The 18,212-nt window shown below is 46.1% G+C and overlaps 1 protein-coding gene across 1 annotated transcript; it reads left to right on the top strand.

Annotated features, from left to right (window-relative positions):
* Positions 1 to 210: 210 nt before the first annotated feature.
* On the top strand, positions 211 to 17,577 carry GNB5 (guanine nucleotide binding protein (G protein), beta 5). The gene is made up of 11 exons (XM_009885764.1): positions 211 to 215; positions 821 to 1,064; positions 2,764 to 2,805; positions 3,569 to 3,645; positions 5,144 to 5,276; positions 9,115 to 9,258; positions 12,346 to 12,437; positions 12,559 to 12,607; positions 15,255 to 15,351; positions 16,563 to 16,729; positions 17,067 to 17,577. Exons 1-11 carry the CDS (start codon positions 211 to 213, stop codon positions 17,076 to 17,078), a joined length of 1,062 nt encoding a protein of 353 aa, XP_009884066.1. The 3' UTR covers positions 17,079 to 17,577.
* Positions 17,578 to 18,212: the final 635 nt, after the last annotated feature.

Genomic DNA, 18,212 nt, shown 5'->3' with positions numbered 1-18,212 from the left:
AGCTGCAGTGGGATGAATTTTATGTGAAAGTAAGTTTGCACAATTGGAAATGTAAATTTGTTGGGTTTTAAACAATATCAGCTGAAAGTACCGCTATTAAATGAGGTATGAAAGAGCTGACTCCTCCTCCACCAGAGGATGCTACTCAGGAAAGTTGCTTGCCTGCCCTCTCTGTTTCTCTTTCCCATAAAAGAAAAAGCTGACCCACCCATGAAGTAAGTTCTCGATGTCTGTAGGCACTGTTGAGAAGTTGGGTAGCGCACTCTTACAGCAAATGCCAAGCTTCCCTGCTCACTCAGAGATGTGTCCTGGATCTTATTGCCCCCCCTGGCCACCAGAAGAGATGGCACAACAGAGGAGAAGCCTCCAGCACTGGTGGCTAGTACCTGTATCACACTGCACCACCACTGCGGTGCTGAGAGCCGACTGTGGCTGGGAGTCTCACATCCAGCACAAGTGTTTTACCATTGGAACTTTGGAGATTTGATGCTCACCCCCTTCTTTTGTATGATTTTTCCTCCAAGACACAGTAGGTGGTCTTCATTTCTGCCGAGTGCCTCGAGGCATTCGTTACACTGGAGGCTGTCTGTGCACTTTCAAGCCTCAGTCAGATTGAGGATTTCCCAATAAGAGGGGGCAAGGAGGTAATCTGTTTTCCAGTTATACTTGGCTGTGATGGTTTGCAAGAGCTTCAGCGTCTACAGCTTTGGAATTCAACCCCTCAGTGAACTCATCCTTATCTTTATCTGGTTCATACAGTGCCCACCTTGGTTTTACCACCTGCCAGCTCTGAAGCAGAGTTTGTTGGCTTGCACCATAGACTCAAACTTCATGGATTAATTCCTCCAAGCGACATTACTCATAAATGTAGAGATTTGCCAGGGCAGAGCTTTGATGCAGAGCTCTCTAACCATCAACTGTTTGCAGTTCATCAGGTGGCAGAACGTGTGGAGGCACTGGGCCAGTTTGTGATGAAGACCAGGAGGACCCTGAAGGGCCATGGAAATAAAGTTCTCTGTATGGACTGGTGCAAAGACAAGAGAAGAATTGTGAGCTCTTCCCAGGTATGCTGTTGGGCAGATGTTTTTCAAAGCTACTGTTGGGCACTGTACAAATCTTTTGGCTGTGCTCTGTGCCACTCTTTGGAGATAATACCCGTGTAAAGCGTAAATGTTTTCAAGATACCCTTAAAGCAGTTCATTGGCAATGTATTTGTTCAGAGAGCATAAATCCAAGATTCTGATCATCACTACATCTGTTGTAGCTAATACCCTAAATATTTCTTGTCCAGTCATATACAGATTCTCCCCATATTCCCTACTACAATAGAAAACAGAGAGAACTCATGAGGCCACTTCTATTTCCTTATTCTTTACAGATAAAATATTTAGTAATGATTTCAGTTTATGCATTCAAAGAAAATAAGCAGGAAAAGGGAGGGGAAGAAATGTTCATTCTTCTAGAGATTTCTGTGCACAGAATTTTTTTCTGCAGTCTGTATGATTGATGTGACCTTGAAAGCCTCAAACATCCTGCCAAAATTGCTGCATTTACTTGGGCATTTTGAGAAACAGTCCTAACACCTGCTCAAGACCAGTCTCATGAGTTGGAGGAGGTAATGAGATAATTATTTTCTAGATCCCCTGGTTCGTCCTGAGCCCAGTATGGTAGCGAGTAAGCTTGTTGCATCTCACAGCTGTTCACTGACCTATATGAAATCTGTCAGGGGTCTCACTTGAGGGATAAAAATAGGCAATCTGCATTGCAAGCCACCTTCAGTTACTGTGAGTTTTTACCATTCATGGTGATCTCAGCAAAGAGAGTAATTTTAAATAATTAATGTCACATTTTTTAAAGTGGTTAAAATGTCAGTGTGTAGATCAGAAAGCTGAACAGGCAAATTGTAATGCATTTTTGCATTTTTTACTCTATTTTAAGAACTGTAGTGGGTCCAGGTACAGCAACAATTCTTGCTCAGTAATAAACATTTCACTTTCATGATACAGGGTATTATGTGCATAAGGCAAAGTAGCTGGCATGAGTGTAGCTGGCATACAAAAAGTGATTGTGTTGCTCTCTGTGGAGGATTTTTACCATGGCTATTTAGTAGATTGTATCAATGGATAGTTGAAGGTTAAGTAAGTGTTGTGAGAAATAAAGGGAAAACCAGGAAAAGACGGGAAGGGGAAGATGAATAAACAGTGCACTTTCCATAAGTAGTCCCCATGAGTGGTGCCAGCTCAGCAAGTGATTTGTGATACAGTTTGCCTCTTGTATTTTGTAAGGCCCCGTACTGAGCCACTGATAGGTATCACTTGGGAGAGGTGACCTGTTTGCAAGTGGTGATTGCAGGCTGGGAGAAACATACCGTGGCCGAAAGGAGGCAAGTGAGAGCTCGGGCAGTTTCCTGAGGAGACGGTCCTGTCCGTGGCATGTGCTGCAAGTGAGAGGTGTTCTCAGAAACCTGCTAAAAGGGAAAAAAAAAAACCCAAAATGGTCTTTTAAGCTGACATCAATCCTCTCAGTGAGGAGGAGACATGCTTTTCTTCTGGTCAGAGACAAACTCACATGACTGAGGAGTGTCCCCTCGGTGCTTCAGTGTGACCATTGTGCTGTTGATAAAATGGAGACAAAAATTTAATGACATGGCAGACCGGGGGTTGGAAACAAGCAGCAGAGTTTTCCCCACATCTGGGAAGTAGGCTGACAGCCATGTCTCTGGAAGGCCTCAGTTTCTCTCTCTTTTTGTGTGCTTTCATTTAGGATGGGAAGGTGATCGTGTGGGATTCCTTCACTACCAACAAGGTAAGTGAAACGGCAGCAAAAGTCAGATTTCTGTGTGCAGGGCAAATACGGTGGGATACGATGGAGGGCTGTAGGGCACACAGGTGTCACGAGGCAGCGGGATGATGGAATGACATGCAAACCTCTGCCAGCACCTCAAACCAAGGGGCCCAGGGCAAACCACCTCCCTAGACCTATCTCTGAGCGAAGCTTCTGTCAGGGCACTGGGGTTTGCCATGGTCTCCAGCAGGATCCAGCCTCTTCACTGACTGGGTGGGCTCCCGGCTGAGGGCAAAGCCCAGCCAGCAAAATAGAGGCCCTCCCTGGGTATCCCCTGTACCAGGTGGCGTATGCGATCCTTCACCATGTTCAATGTAAAATGGTGCCACTGCTCCTCCAAGCCCCGCCAGGGCTGCCTCATGGCACCCTCCTCCACACATGAGAAAAAACAGCTTGTTTGTAACTCACTTTTACACAGGCAGCAGTGGGGACCTTTTACAGCACTGAATAACCCAAATAAAACATGCTCTGTGATCAGTTTGGCGCTCATGAATAAGGTGGAAAGTGTCAGGGAGGGACTAGCCATCGTCCTGCTGCTCTGCTGGGTTCTGCAGTAGGGGTTGTCCCAGCCTTACATCTGAGCTATGGCTGGGGAAAACACCTGTACCTTTCACTGACCCTCCAGATGTCCCACAGAAATACTGAACTTACTACTCTACACTGTTTTCCTTGCATCAATTAGAGAAACAGTGACATCCCAGTTTAAGGAGATGCTGTGTTTCAGGAACATGCAGTGACGATGCCGTGTACCTGGGTGATGGCGTGTGCATATGCCCCATCTGGATGTGCCATTGCTTGTGGGTAAGTTCCTAGTTTCCACTTACATGGAGGAGCTTGATTTGTAGTGCTGTCCTGATGCCTTCAGATGCTGACAGTTAGAAATTCGCGTGCCTTGATTGTGGGTGGAAGGACTACATTCAGTGCCCCTGATTCTGTTCCCATAATGGCTCGTACGCATTATCTCCACTGACTTCAGTGCAATAACATTTGTTGTGTAAGCATGGAAAATAATCCTCTTTCAGCATTTATATCATGGGTTAGGAATTCTACATGCATGCAAGTTCCCTGTTCCAGTTGGGTTGTGTGTTGAATGTATCTTCTAAGGGAGAGTGGTTTTAACCCTGTTCTTACTTTGTGCTGTTTCTTCTATGTCGTACAGAAGGTTAGTCATTAATGACTGCTAGCACGTGAATAGAACTTGCCAAGATGGGGTGGGGAGAAGTAACCCCATCCTTGATAGTCTTCTCCAAGTTTTCTGAGGGCTCAGGTTTGAAAAAATTGAGTTTATGCAACAAAGAGATGAGATGTTGGCAAAACATCTTTTAAAAAGGGACTGGGTGGATCAGACAGACAAAGCAAGCTTGGGGCGAGAGAAAGGAACAAAGGGAGAGTTCACTGTGCAGCTTGCAAATCTAGAAAGCAGCACACTGAGACAGACAGGCAGACTCCATAAATGTGTGGCGAGAGGGAGTCCGGAAACTGTATTTTTTTGACTAAAACTCAAAGAATGGCAAGAAAGCTCTGTTTTCACACTTGCAAGAGAGACAGGGAGGGTATATATGCATTACATTACCTAATTCTGTATTTCTGTTGTGCTGTCAGTTAAGTTAAAGCACAGAACCAGCACCCGGTGGTGTGCTGGGATCCCAGGGACCAGGGCAGGGCTGACCTCCCATGGCTCTGGAAAAGGGTCAGACACCAATCAGACCCTTTAGAAAAGAGTCTCATATCTGGCCTGTGAGACACAGCTTAACTGGTGTAACTGTCCAGGAGGGGCACACCAGCTACAGAGGTTCTGTTGACTTTCTTCCAGACTCTTCTAAAAGCCCTGTCTGCACACCCGCTACTTGCTATAAAGACTCTTCTTCCATAGGAGTTAAGTCAAATTTATAAAGGTCGATAAATAATGATGCTTAAATACTGATCCTGGCAAAGGCAGATGTCAACAGAAATATGGCAGTTTGACTGTTTGTGAAACATTAACCCTGAGGTGACTGCTGTGTCACCTCCCAGTTTATACTTTCGTGAGGTTTCATTCAGTGCCATTTATAAACTCGATGAGGGTAAGAAATACTGAGGCGCAGCTGTTCAAGTTCTGTAAAGCAGCCAGGCTGGTGAGGCAGCTGGGGCTTCCCTGCACGGGGAGATCCCGTACAGCACAATACAGGGAAGTCGGTACTTGTAAGGGTTGGCAGCGCCGCACTGACAGGTGGTTTCCTTCTTATCACCACTCGCCTTTTGTCGTTGCAGTTTTAACCAGTTCTCCTCTCTCTGTTATTGCTATTATTACTCTCTTTAGTGGCCTGGACAACAAGTGTTCTGTGTACCCTCTGACATTTGACAAAAATGAAAATATGGCTGCAAAGAAGAAATCGGTTGCAATGCACACAAACTACTTGTCTGCCTGCAGCTTCACTAACTCAGACATGCAGGTAAATGCATTCCCTACCCGCTGCTCACCCTCCAGCAACACCTAACATGAGCTGCGTTCGTTCGCAGTGTAAGTAACCTTCCTTGCACCTGGGGGACCCAGGGCTATGTCCTGCCCTGTGCAGGGGCCACTGGAAAACCCTCGCTGGGGGCAATGAAGGTGCTGCAAAAGCTGCTGTAAGGAAATGCTTGTCACAACCCATGGCCGGGCTGTCATGCCTGTGTCCTGCAAAAGCTTGTCGCTTCTGCAGAGGGAGCTCGCTGGTACCTGTGTGTTCTCTGCTCACTGGGACTGTGCTGGCTTCTGCTTTTAGGAGCTCAAACTAACACAAATAGTTAAAAACCCAGTTCAGCTGGGACTAGGTTGGCTATGTGCTATGCCAGCCGATGGAGACTGTGTTGTTTGCCTGCTTTGTCCTGGATGTCCAGCCACCTTTGCTTTTGCTTTCATTCTTAGTATTTTGTGTTTGTCCCAAGTGAGATATTTGAGCTTGAGGACGGCCCCACAGGGCCAGCCCTGTTGTCCGTGCTTGCAGTGATGTGTTCCATCAAGGGAAAGGAGTGATGCTATCCCCATCTCGCAGCCGGGGGGGTTGGAGCACAGTGGGAGGCGACGGCAAAGCCAGGAACTAAATGCAGATCTTCTGAGACCAGGCCAGCCTTCGTCTGTAGTGAATATCTCAAAGATCTCTTTCTCCAGGAACATGAAAGATGATGAAAGGAGCCAGGATAATCCCCTTGTCCTCTCTGGTTTTTGAATTCGATTGAAGCTTTGCTCAGTGCAGCTCTGCAGCAAAATAAGTGGCTGAAGGGAGCACTTTCACTGCGCTCTGTCTCAGCAGAGCTGCTGGAAAGGCAATACCTTGTCCTCTTCTTCCAGATATTTGGAGCTCTTCTGAAGGAAATACCAGCTCTCATTGCTTCTATTTCAGGACATGAGATGCCCAAGAGTATGTTGTTGTTTGTCGTTCTATGGTTTCTGTAATGACTCCGAGGTGCTAATTTAAGTCCATTGCCATGGAAACAAGCGGTGGAGGTACCCAGCGCTCAGGCTTGCTCAGCCATGACCCTACTGTGCAGGAGCCTTGTGTAATTAGAGCACTCTAAATTAAGTGGAATGTTTTTGATGAGATAGAAAACCAGTATTCTCTTTTCTTTTCCATATCTATATGCCTCATGATTAAATCCTATGAAAGGAAAAATAGTTATTTATTTTTCATAATAAAAAAAGAAAGGAAGGTTGGGTCTTTTTTCTCCATATCAAATACAACAAATTGCATTGATATTGCAGGCAATGTATTACTATTGCTAAATAATACCATGGTCGATTTAGGTGCTTTATATTCAGTGATTCAGAAGAAATGTTCTTGTGATGGTAGGCTTATAAGTGATCATTTATAGCACCGCATGTTATCGTTGAAACAAATACAAGCAAGTGGATTGGCCAAGCTTCTGTTAGGACACTGTTATGTAGGGGATCCTAGAGAATCCCAGATTTCTTGTATTTTTCCTTTTACATAATGGCCTCAGAATTAAAATTATTCAGTAACTGAGGGTGCACAGTGCAACAGGCACTCTGTGCAGAAGCTTTCCCGGGTGTGTGCGGAGCAGCTCTGCTCTCCTGGCTGGTGTCACCAAGGGATGTGGTACCTGTCCTGGAGCAGCCCGGGCACGTGGCGGAAGTGTCCCCCAGCCTGGTGCCCCTGCAGCACCCATTGCTCAGTGCTGTGAATGCTGCTGCTCTTCCTTGGCCGCTCACTTAAAATACAGCTCTGTTTTCCCTCGGAGGAATGAAAGACAGGGTAGGAGTTCAGGAGTTGGTGTGCCCATCGGCATCTGGCCAGTGCAATGGAAAGAGAGGAGATGTGGGGGTGGTTCATCGTTGATTAAAGCCACTCTCAGGCTGTGTGGGTGCTGAAAGAGGGGGTCCCATCCGTGTTCCTCATCATGTTCCCACTCTGGGCCAAGAGAAGCTCTGAGCTGCAGGGCTGGGCAACCCACGCACCACCTCCTTGGTGCCCCACATCAGTCTTGCCAGAGAGAGCCTCCCCCGCCTCAGTGCGCAGAGCGCCGGGGAGCCTTGCTTCCTAAATTAGGTATCTGCAGCTCTGCGGTGTGATAATGCTGCCCACGTGACAATGCTCCATGTGTATTAATAGCAACAGTTAATTGGGATCTCAAGTGTTTTGCATAGGGCAGGCAGCCGTACTCGCAGTGCAGAAGGGCTGAGAAGCAGGATGGGGCGTGTGGCCATGGCAGAGGAGGCAGAGGTGAGGGTGGCCCCGGTGCTCCTGGCAAGCAGGGACTGTGTCCCTGCTGTCCCCTGCCCTGTGCGAGTGCTGCCTCTTGCCGCCAGGCGAGGACCCCTATCCAGCGATGCTGGAGCCCCTCATGCAGCGAGCCAGAGTCTAGTAGCAAAGACTGTTAATTCCCTTCTGGTTTTGCATTTTTGGGGTTGGTTTGGTGTGGTTTTCAATAGAAATACCCTGAAGCTGAGTCCATAACATTTCTCTGTAAGTGTTAGCTGCAGCCCTGGGTTGCCAACAGACCCTTCCCTTACATCTTTAGCTACTCCTATTCCCCTCATATCTTTCTTACACGCTATTACAAGAGCAAATCCTCAGAGCTGAAAGTCTTCATTCCTCGGCCAAGTACAAATATTCCTCAGAACAGAGAAGTTCATTGATCTAGGCTCAAAAGCTGGCCAGAAAGACAAGTCAGGACTTTCTTCTGCTATTATCATCTCAGAGTATTAGCGTCTCTCTACTGCAGGATTTGGAACAGTCTGTTCTGCAGCTTTGCAGAGCTCTGTTTATGGGAGGAGTTTTTGGAGCATCTGTCAAACATGTTCAGTGTTTAACCTTTATGCAACTCTGTGAAGGTTTCATGACTGTGCGATCGTTTTCTTTGTGAAGAGTATTTTCTTTTTAACTTTTAACTGCCCACTGGGATCCCTTGAGTTTCCTCACTGGCCATGAGAAAAACCTGTGTACAAGACTGAGAGCCCTCCTGAGTTCACCCTTGCCTCCTTCCACGCTGGTGCACAGGGACCCTTTCAACCTACAGAATTTGTGACTGCATAACAGCTTTGGGTGCCAAGGGGAAATTTTGAACAATTGAGCACCATCAGGATTTAGCCACAATAACAAGCGCTGATCACATGTGCTTTCTACAAGCACTGTAGCAGATGAGGGAGGCTGTGAGCTGTGTTCCGTCAGTGTATGTTCAAGCCCTTTCACACACAAGTGGGTTTGGACAAGTGAGAGGTGATGGACTTACCAAACAACTGTCTAGACAGGCTTACTTCCCTTTCAGAAAATCCATGTCTTTAAGCCCAATTAATTGGGTTTAACCTGGCTATTTCAAGCAGGAAAAAAAAAATAAATATTAGAGTGTTAAACAGGTATACTTAACTCCAACAGTTCTTCTCTTTACTGGGTTGAATTCCAGCAGCCTAAATATGGATAGGGTTAAATACAGGGGCAGACAGGAATACCAGTCTGGTTCTACCTCCTTTTTGGAGGATATGGAAATGCCAGCAGATCCTTACTGCCATCAGTTCTTCAAACCCCACTGCACAAAACTGACCATTATTGAAACACGATGTAGGTATGGCTGTGTCAATACAGCTCTCCTTTCCACTCTAACTTCTTTCCTTAAAAATAAAAGACATAAACTTTGCTTAGATTCACATTGTTTTTATGGCTTTGATTTATTGCATAATATTTCATTACATTAAAGCTGTCCTTGGTGTATGTATGGGATGTCAGTTGTATCTTTGTGAACCTGAAGATCATCTGCTGATTTTTGTATTGTGACTCTCCTTGCCACATCCTGTAGATCCTGACAGCAAGTGGAGATGGAACTTGTGCTCTGTGGGATGTTGAGAGCGGGCAGCTTCTACAGAGTTTCCATGGTCATGGAGCGGATGTCCTGTGCCTGGACCTGGCCCCGTCTGAAACGGGAAATACATTTGTCTCTGGGGTAAGCAGGAGCTTCCTATCATAATATAAAATTAAGGAATGTGGAAGGGAAAAGGCAGCAAAGCAGGAGACTCGTGATCATACTGAGAGAGTGCTGGAGTATGTGTTGGAAGCCCCAGTGCAATCCACTCATTGCAAGCACATTTTCCAAGCTGGAGCAAATTAAACCTCTGACTGTGGGGTCAAACCCACCCAGCCAGTCTGACTGCAGTTCTGCTTACTTGGCAAATTCCACCCCACACCAAAGCAATCCAGCTCAAGATCAAAACAACGCCTCTCCTGGGAAGGGAAAGGCTCAGAGTTAGAGCAGCAGGCTCGTACCGCAGCAGAGGTGTGAGCCCCCGTGGATAGCAGCCTGGCACAGCAGACGACCTCCTGCATTTGGCTCCTTTCTCCTGCCCATCTCTCTGGAGCTGGACAGGGTGTGCCACGCGCTTGCTCAGGGCATCGAAGTGGGGCTGCAAATAACGTGCGTGCCACTATGTCCCTCAACCGCTCCCCAGAAGCCAAGGGGTAGCTTGGGCGCTGGCTAAACCCTTGTACAAGTTGGAGCAGGGAGATGAGGTGTGGCCACATCTTCAGCTGTTGCTGAGTCCCCTGTGCCTTTCAGTGGTACCAGAGGCATTTAAAGTCTCTTCGTCAGTTGAACGCTGCCCGCTCCCTGTCCTGGCCCAGAGGAACACACAAACCTTGTTGGGACTGGTCTGGGAAAGTACCCAGGGCATCTTCCAAATCTTGTCCTGCTGCTGTTCCTGGGCAGCCGGGCCATTGGCATGCAGTCTGGCAGCGAGGCAGGCAAGGCATAAAGGTGAGTGGGATGGGGCTCAGCTCCTTTTTGAGGTGGTCCTGGTCTTTCTCACATCAGCAAACTGAATGTGCAGCTGAGAGATGACCTCTCTTACTGGAGGCAGGTTGCTACCAGTAACTTTGCTGAAGGTACCTGGTTTTGGAGCCCACCAGGTCTGGGGCTGGTCCTGTGCTTGCTGATGGAAATGGCCTTTGTGCCAGAGGGTGCTGACCATGGATTAGGAGATTCCACTTGTTGTGCTTGGAGTCATGGTCCCATCCCTAAACATTAAACCTGGACCTCTTCTGTTATGGCTCTATTAACAAATTTGGCTGGCCCATCAGGAGCAGAGCCCAGCACACTGGCCCAGTTTGCCTGCTGCTAGCACAGCTGCTCCAAAGCGTGACTGAAAGCTAATTCCATCCAAGTGCATTACTCCTCCCGGGCTTTTCTGTCACCGAGCTTGCTTCCCAGAAAGGATAGATTCGTTCTCCCTGGGAACAGCTCAGCTTATTATAGGGCAAAGAATCGCAAGCAGCTATGGGACTGCTAAGAGAATATGTCATACTTGTGTCAATATAGCAGCTTGGGCATGTCCGTGCTTACAGGGACTCGCTTAATTGATCACATGCAAAATACCACTTCAGTGAAGTTCTGTCTTATATTGTGTCGGTGCAGGTATAGCCAAAACAGTGCAACCCGAAGGTATGGTGGCATAGAGAGACTCCTTGTGTAGTGCGCCTACACAATACAGTTACGCTGAGCTGGAATAAGCAATGCCAGTACATCAGTGTATAGACTGGGTGCTGTTACATTTAACAACTTCACTGAAAATCCCGGCCCTCCTGGGTGAGCTCAGGGCTGTATCCTGGGCTGTTGTGCTCTGTCCTCTCTGACCGCTGCTTCTCGGGGCGAGTGGGATAGCTCTTAGGGGGCCCGTCTCTCTGCAGGTGGTTGCTGGTTTCTCCTTCAAAACCTTAGGAGTCAAAGCACCAGCTTGTCAGATTGGTCTTGCCCCCAAACTCCCAGAGAGGTCGGTAAGAACAGTGCACATGGAAGCAATATGAAGGGCTGGGCTTGGGCTGTGGCGGGGCTTGAGAGGGAAATATGCTGAGTCCAAAATGTTCTCTATCCTGTTTGGTTTCCCCTGTGCAGAAACCACAAGTTGTTACAAAGGAACATTACCTCTTTTAAATAATGACATCATTAGTAAGAAAACTGGGATTTCATTTTAACAAGAGAATTAAAAAAAAAAAAAAAAGAGAGAAAGATGTGAATTGTGAAGACACTGTTTAATTTAATTAGCAATCATGTTTGCTTAAAAATAACATGTGTGGCATGTTCTGCTGGGCAGGATGCGCTAGCTCGGCAGAAGCAGCAGCCGCCTGGCCTGCCCTCTGCTTCCCACACAGCCTCAGAGAGGCTGAGCCCCCCGGAGCTGAGCCTACCTACAGCCTGCCCCTCAGCAGGGTCATATTGATTCAAATCTCCCATCACTCCTAAAAGAAAAGTCTGTGTTCTTTTTCCTGTCACCGTGATTGCAACAGCAGTGAGACATCCCAGCTGAGAGTGTGCCCTACGGGTATGAGATGGTTCCTGCCCCGAGGATGTTGCAGCCTACAGCCCAAAGCATTGGGGGTGCTGAGCACCCGGTGGCAAGCATCGAGTGTTAAATGAGCTTTCCAAAGCGTGGCTTGGAAGGGCAGGTTAGAGCTTGAGAATGAGGTGAAATGCTGTTACACTGCTTTTCTCATCCCAACCACGCCATCGAGCACGTGGGTGCAGGGGTTAACTCTGGTAGGAGGCTGGGCAAGAGACCCTCCGGATGCACTTATTCCGCTTTCTATTTCAGTGTGTGAAAAGAATGAGTTATAAAACATTAAATGCTGGGTATTAATGTTTTATATTGAGCATGTTAAGTGGTAAGAGAGTGAGTCAGTTATGCAGTGCTGTGGCACGGTGGGTCTGCAGGCACTGGTACAGCGGCAGCACAGGCAGAGCAGGGCTGTGAGTGCTGGTTAGCATGGGACCCCCTGTGCAAACACCCCCGGCCTGTCTGCACCCTGTGCTGGTCTGCGGCACTGCCGAAGCTCCAGCGTTCGTGGCGTACTCCGCTCCTAACTGTGACCACAGCAGGCTTGGGGGTACCAGTACAGCCAGTTCTGGGGCTGCTTTGCTGGTTAAATCCCCTCAGAGCTACGATGTTCAGAGCCTTTGAATGTAGCTGGGCTTGGTGACGTGTATCAGGCACGTGAGGGGTGAATGTCACCATTTGCACAGTGAATTTTTTTGTCTTATTAGGGATGTGACAAGAAAGCCATGGTTTGGGATATGCGGTCTGGTCAGTGCATCCAGTCATTTGAAACCCATGATTCAGATATCAACAGTGTCAGGTCAGTATGTTTCTGGGAGAGGACACATTTGCGATGTTGAGCAATGCGCTGGTTCTATTTTTGAAGTCTGACCTCATCCAAGTAATGTAATGTCTTCTGGTCTTTTTTTACTCATGCACAGATACTACCCAAGTGGAGATGCTTTTGCCTCTGGTTCAGACGATGCCACGGTATGTTAATTCAGCAACCTAATTGAAGGAAGTTCTGTTACTTCCCAAGTCAGGTTTTCCTAAAAGACTAGGTCACATCCACAGAGGACTTTAAGTGACTAAACTGGGCCTGTGACACCAAAGTTGCAGAAATAATAATGATGCTATAATATAATATATACTAAATACTGTATATAATGCTATAGGGAAAATCTAGAAACGCTTTGTAGGTCACCTCTGCAAACTTTTCTACATGAGGTACTGGCCAAATATTCATTTGAGATTTTCTATGTTTTGAAGTGTCATGATCAAAATTACTGTCTTACTGGAAGAGAGTTGGCTTCATATAGTTGTCGGTCGCAACATGGGAGGAACCAGACGAAATGCTGCAGCTTGTGTCAGAAGGAGCAGCACAGCATGAAGGGAGCCCGCACATGAATGCGCACCTCCCGGCAAGCAGAGGAGCTGTGGGCTGAGCGCGGAGCTGGTCAGCCCTGGTCAGCTGGCCTCCGCAGCCCCGTGCATCCTGAGAGTGCAGCCCCAGGGTGGCCTTGGCCGTGTACATCTCCTCCCTGTCACCCTGACTCAGGGCCAACGCTCTTCACTGCGGTGAGTCACCGCATCCAGGTCATCCTAGATGATACAATATCTCTTACTGGATCTTCCCTATGAGCAAGCTGATAGGAGGGGCACAGTATGTATTGACATGTAATTTTGGTCAGCACATTGTATGCAAAGTGCCATTGAACGTCCTGGTGCCTTTGGGCCGCTGAGCGATGCTGGTGGCTCTTGCTGCAGCTGGTGGGTCCCCATGGGGGACCAGGCTTTGCCTGTACCACAGCCCTGCAAGGACTGAGCTGGTAGTTAAGTTAAGAGAGCAGATATTTGGGAGGCACCTAGCACCTTGTTTCTCCTGTTTATTCAAACATCACTCCCAGCTACCTGAGGGTGAAGACTTTTTCTAAAGTGCTTTGCCCTCAGAGCGTATTTTGAGTCTGCTCCAATACTAGCTAAACTCAATAGAAACATTCCCTTTGTCTTCACTGGATGTGGAGGCCTTCCAAGGCTATTCTGGAGAGAGCGTATGCTGCTTTTAGGTCTTAAAAGCTGTGATTATAAATTAATACCTTTAGCTCTGGTGAGCCCAATGCCTCTCCACACATTCGGATGCTGCACTGTGAGCACCTGCGAATCTGAGGAAGTAAGATGGAGAAATTGTCCATCATTAAATTCCAATGAGAGCACTCTCTTTTTATGCCTAGTAGCACAGGCTCTGGGCTCCTGTGCTTACTAATTTATTTGATGGGGTTTTTCTCTCTTAACTATTTCTGACACCCCTGACTTGAGCAGGAGAATGGGAAATTCCATCTCTGTACTTTTCACAGAGGTTTTTGGCAGTTTCCATCTACTTCATTCTTTAAACGAAGTGGTTGGTGTTTTCAGCCTTACAGACTGGTACACTGACTGGTATCCTTGACCTGATTTATATACTTAGGGATTTCAAGGAGCAGATAATCCTGACTGTCTGGAGGAAAGCCATAAAAGCACGCTCACAAGGCAGTGCTGTCACCTGCGGTGACCCCAACTCCCTATCAGGACAGTCTGATGGAATTATTCATCAGTGTTATTCATCAGAATTATTCATTCAGCTCTGGGAGACCTGGACTTCACGTACCTCGCAGCTCCCCACCGCCCTGCAAATGAAACAGCCTCTCCTTTATGTGCGGGCTTGAATACCAGCCATTTCTCATTAGTAAAGTCTTAATAGTAGCAAACCCATCTGGCCAGTGTTTGCTTAAACTTAACTTATTGAGGAAGGTTTTCAGTTCAAGTAGTTTCAAAAGTGCATTTTGATTTCAGGGCTAACACACCGCCCTTCTGCATGGCAATGAAGTCTGCTCTGTCTATACATTATTTCCATGTTAAACAAGCCTAACTACACTGGCAAATGATAAAAACAGGAAGCGCGGGTCATGGAGGTGATTGGGGATTTTCCGTGAGAAACGAAAACCAAAGATCTGTATGGAAATGTATTATTTCACTTGAATTATTTTCGTGTGGGTTTTTCAGACAGGGGCCTCACGGCAGGCCAGGGGCTGTTTGCTGTTCCACCTTACTCAGAGCGAGGACTGCCACCTAGGCTTCCCCATGCCAAGGGGCTGTCTGAGCACCATGCCATGTAGTCCATGTTCTCAAAGATGACCAGAGATTTAATCCTCTGTCTCCCAGACTCCAGCTGTGGCTAAACTGTTGCCTTTAGAGACTGTCTCCCCATGTACCTCCCCAGCAGCAGAATGACCTAATATGTAGGAAACCACAGTGAGGAAGCAAGAGGGTCAGGAGATTTTCAGGGGGTAGCCGCAGTCCAAAGCCCACCACTCACCTCTTTATAGCAGGACAGGCAGGAGGCTTAGAGAAGTTGTTTGGAAAAGCAAGTTCTTCTCTCAGTTTATACAAAACAGCCTTGTGTTGCTGAGATCCCTGTTAGACTTCAGAGGAGTCCCAGTTACAGCGGGCAGAAATAGCAGAAGGAAAGAAGCCAAGCAGCCGCTCCCCGTGATGCCCGTTAGGCTGCAGTCCTTCCCACTCCCATTGTTTCAATGAAATGTAGTAGCCATTTACTCCAGCCTTTACTGAGACAAGTGTGTTGCTTTTGTTTTAATCCTAGTGTCGTTTATATGACCTTCGTGCAGACAGAGAAGTCGCAATTTATTCCAAAGAGAGCATCATTTTTGGAGCATCCAGTGTGGACTTCTCTCTCAGTGGTGAGACTTGAACTTTGGAGGTTGTCTTAGTGATGGAATTTGAAGGGAACTGTAAAATTTTGTCAGTTTACTTTGATAATGCATTTGTTATTAAAAGTTATTGAAAGTAATACTAAGTACCAAAAGAAACATTTAATGCATGGAATCCTTTTTTGATCTGTAAAAATCATAGAATCATAGAATCATAGAATGGTTTAGGTTGGAAGGGACCTTAAGGATCATCGAGTTCCACCCCCCCTGCCATGGGCAGGGACACCTTCCACTAGACCAGGATGCTCCAAGCCCCATCCAGCCTGGTCTTGAACACTTCAATAATTACTCTTTAAATAACCTAGCTAGCTATTGCTTCGTTGCAGCAATGAAAAGTATTTTCCTGGCCCTACTGAAGGCAGGAAATATTTTGCCATTAACTACAGCTGGTCTAGAATTTCACAATAATGATTAAAAACATTTCAAAGGAAACATGAAATGTAACTAGACTATTAAGCGCACTAACATAAATAGTTTATAAAAGGATAATAAATGATTAATAGATAGGAAAAGTATGTTAGAGGAGCATGAAGACAGAGATATTTCTCACTACAGGTCGGGAGACATGAGCTCGAGTCTACTCTCTCCCACCCCAGCCCAAATGTCACTCCAGGTGTCCTCCAGTCACTCTGCGTGGGGATGAGTGGGTCGTGAACTGCCCTCTGCTCAGGACAGACGGGCAAAGGTCTCTGTCGTGGTCACAAGCACCACATCTTGTCCCGTTGGGGACAATGAATCACTTACCAAATTGTCTACTAATCATTCAACAATTTGTATTCAACTTATTGCGTAAGGTCTGAACAAAATATTATTACCCTGCATTAGCTGTTGAAGTGCTCTTCAGTCTGTCGTGATTTGGAGTCATCCCCCATCTCTAATGACTGAACAGATACCATATAATTTAACTCCATCTTAACTATATTTTTGACTAGTACATTTTAATGGGTTCAGCATTTAGCATGGATAGCTCAGCAGTGGAGCAGGGGAGTCTAACAGGAGCACAGCTAGCCCAGGGGAAGCAGTGGTCAGGGTGGGCTGCATGCAGAAGGTGGCACGGGAAAGGTGGGTTGTGGCTCACACCAGGACCCTGGGTGAGGAATCTCCTGCAGAAGGCCTTTGCTGCAGTCAAGACATGGTACCTACTTAAGTTCTCACTTTGTAAAATCTCATTCTCTTTGCAGGTCGCCTACTGTTTGCAGGCTATAACGATTACACCATAAATGTCTGGGATGTGCTGAAAGGGTCCCGTGTATCCATTCTGTTTGGACATGAAAATCGTGTCAGCACCTTGCGGGTCTCTCCCGATGGGACGGCGTTCTGCTCGGGCTCCTGGGACCACACTCTCAGAGTAAGTGCTGGGAGCACCTGCCTCGGGTGCTGCTCTCTTTCTTTCTTTAATTGTTTAAAAAAAGGGGCGAGGGGGAAGGGTTGTTACAGGACAATTGACTCTAGAGGGACAAACAAGGATATAAAACCACAGTGTAAAGCATGAACAGAAAATTCAAATAAAAAAAATCCCCACAAAGTGCTAGCCCAACTGTTACAGGAATTTTGAACTTATGGGTTAACTAATATCATTGCTGCTGATACACTCTACCGCTAATCTGAGTGCTTTGCCAAATTTTAATTAAACCTTTGATAGCATAGTTAATGTCATAAACAATTGTTCAACTCTCTCTCTGCAGATCTGGGCTTAACCTGTACACAGAATCAAATGAAGACTGATACCCTGAGCTACAACAACTGCATAAAAAAGCCACCCCTCAAAATCAAATATTTGCTACACTGCAAAAAAGTGACACTGAACCCACACGTTAACACAACTAGGTAGAAAATGTAATCTGCTTGAACACATAGCAAACATCAACTTGTAGTAAAATGAAATGTTTTTAATTCTGTTTTGAAACTATCTTCTTTTATTAGAACTAGTTTAAATAATTATAAAGGGACTTTTCTCTGAAGTCACCTGTATCATAGAATTGAGTATTTCAGTGCGCATTATGTATTTATTTGCATGAATTGAGTTCCTTTTTGAAGTTCAAAAAAAAAAAAAAAAAAAGAAAAAGCGATTCCTGATTTTATCAGGATGTAGCATGACTCTGGAAACATTCCATTGCAGTGCATTGAATTTTGGTGTTGGAAAGCGGAAAAAAAAAAATTCTGATACTTCATGATGGCGTTATGGATGACTGAACCTTGGTAGTAAGTAGAGGAGCAAAGACCCTACTGTGAAGGTACTGGCTGTTGTCATAAAAATGTATTTTTTGTACAAAAAAGGAATCCTTTCAATCCCTGTTTTTTCCTACCGTCTTTTTAGATATAAATAAGTATTTCACCTCTGTTACCTGAATATAAAAAATCTATATACAAAATGATAAACTGCAAAGATGAGGGATATAAACATGATTTACATAATCATGAGGTAGTACTTAACCAGTAGTTTCTTAGAAATTTTTAATTGTATCACTTGGTGAGTGAATTTTCTTTTACTTAAAGGAATACTACATGCTAAGCACTAAGGGATACTACACACTAAGCACTAAGCACCGTTATACTGATGGTCAAATCTTTTCCAAGTCAGTCACAGTCATTCTATGGTCATGATTCTTATTTGCATTTTGAGCAGTTCATACCACTTTGGCAGGGCATTGTAGCTTAAATGTCTACTAAGGCAGAATATGCTCATTTTAAGCTCCTTCTGCAGCGTATGTTCATGCAAATGCGGGTCAAACCTGACGAGCCAAATCGTATGGTCCTTACTCTAATAGTCATCTCCCACTGGCGTGGACGTAGTTCTGTTGTAGTTGGACTTGAGAGTGAACAACAGTGAG

This window comes from Charadrius vociferus, unplaced genomic scaffold, assembly GCF_000708025.1.
Source record: "Charadrius vociferus isolate BGI_N301 unplaced genomic scaffold, ASM70802v2 scaffold325, whole genome shotgun sequence".
Taxonomy (NCBI): Eukaryota; Metazoa; Chordata; class Aves; order Charadriiformes; family Charadriidae; genus Charadrius; species Charadrius vociferus.
The sequence above is the reverse complement of the archived record's forward strand: the minus strand, read 5'-3'. Positions and strand labels throughout refer to the sequence as shown.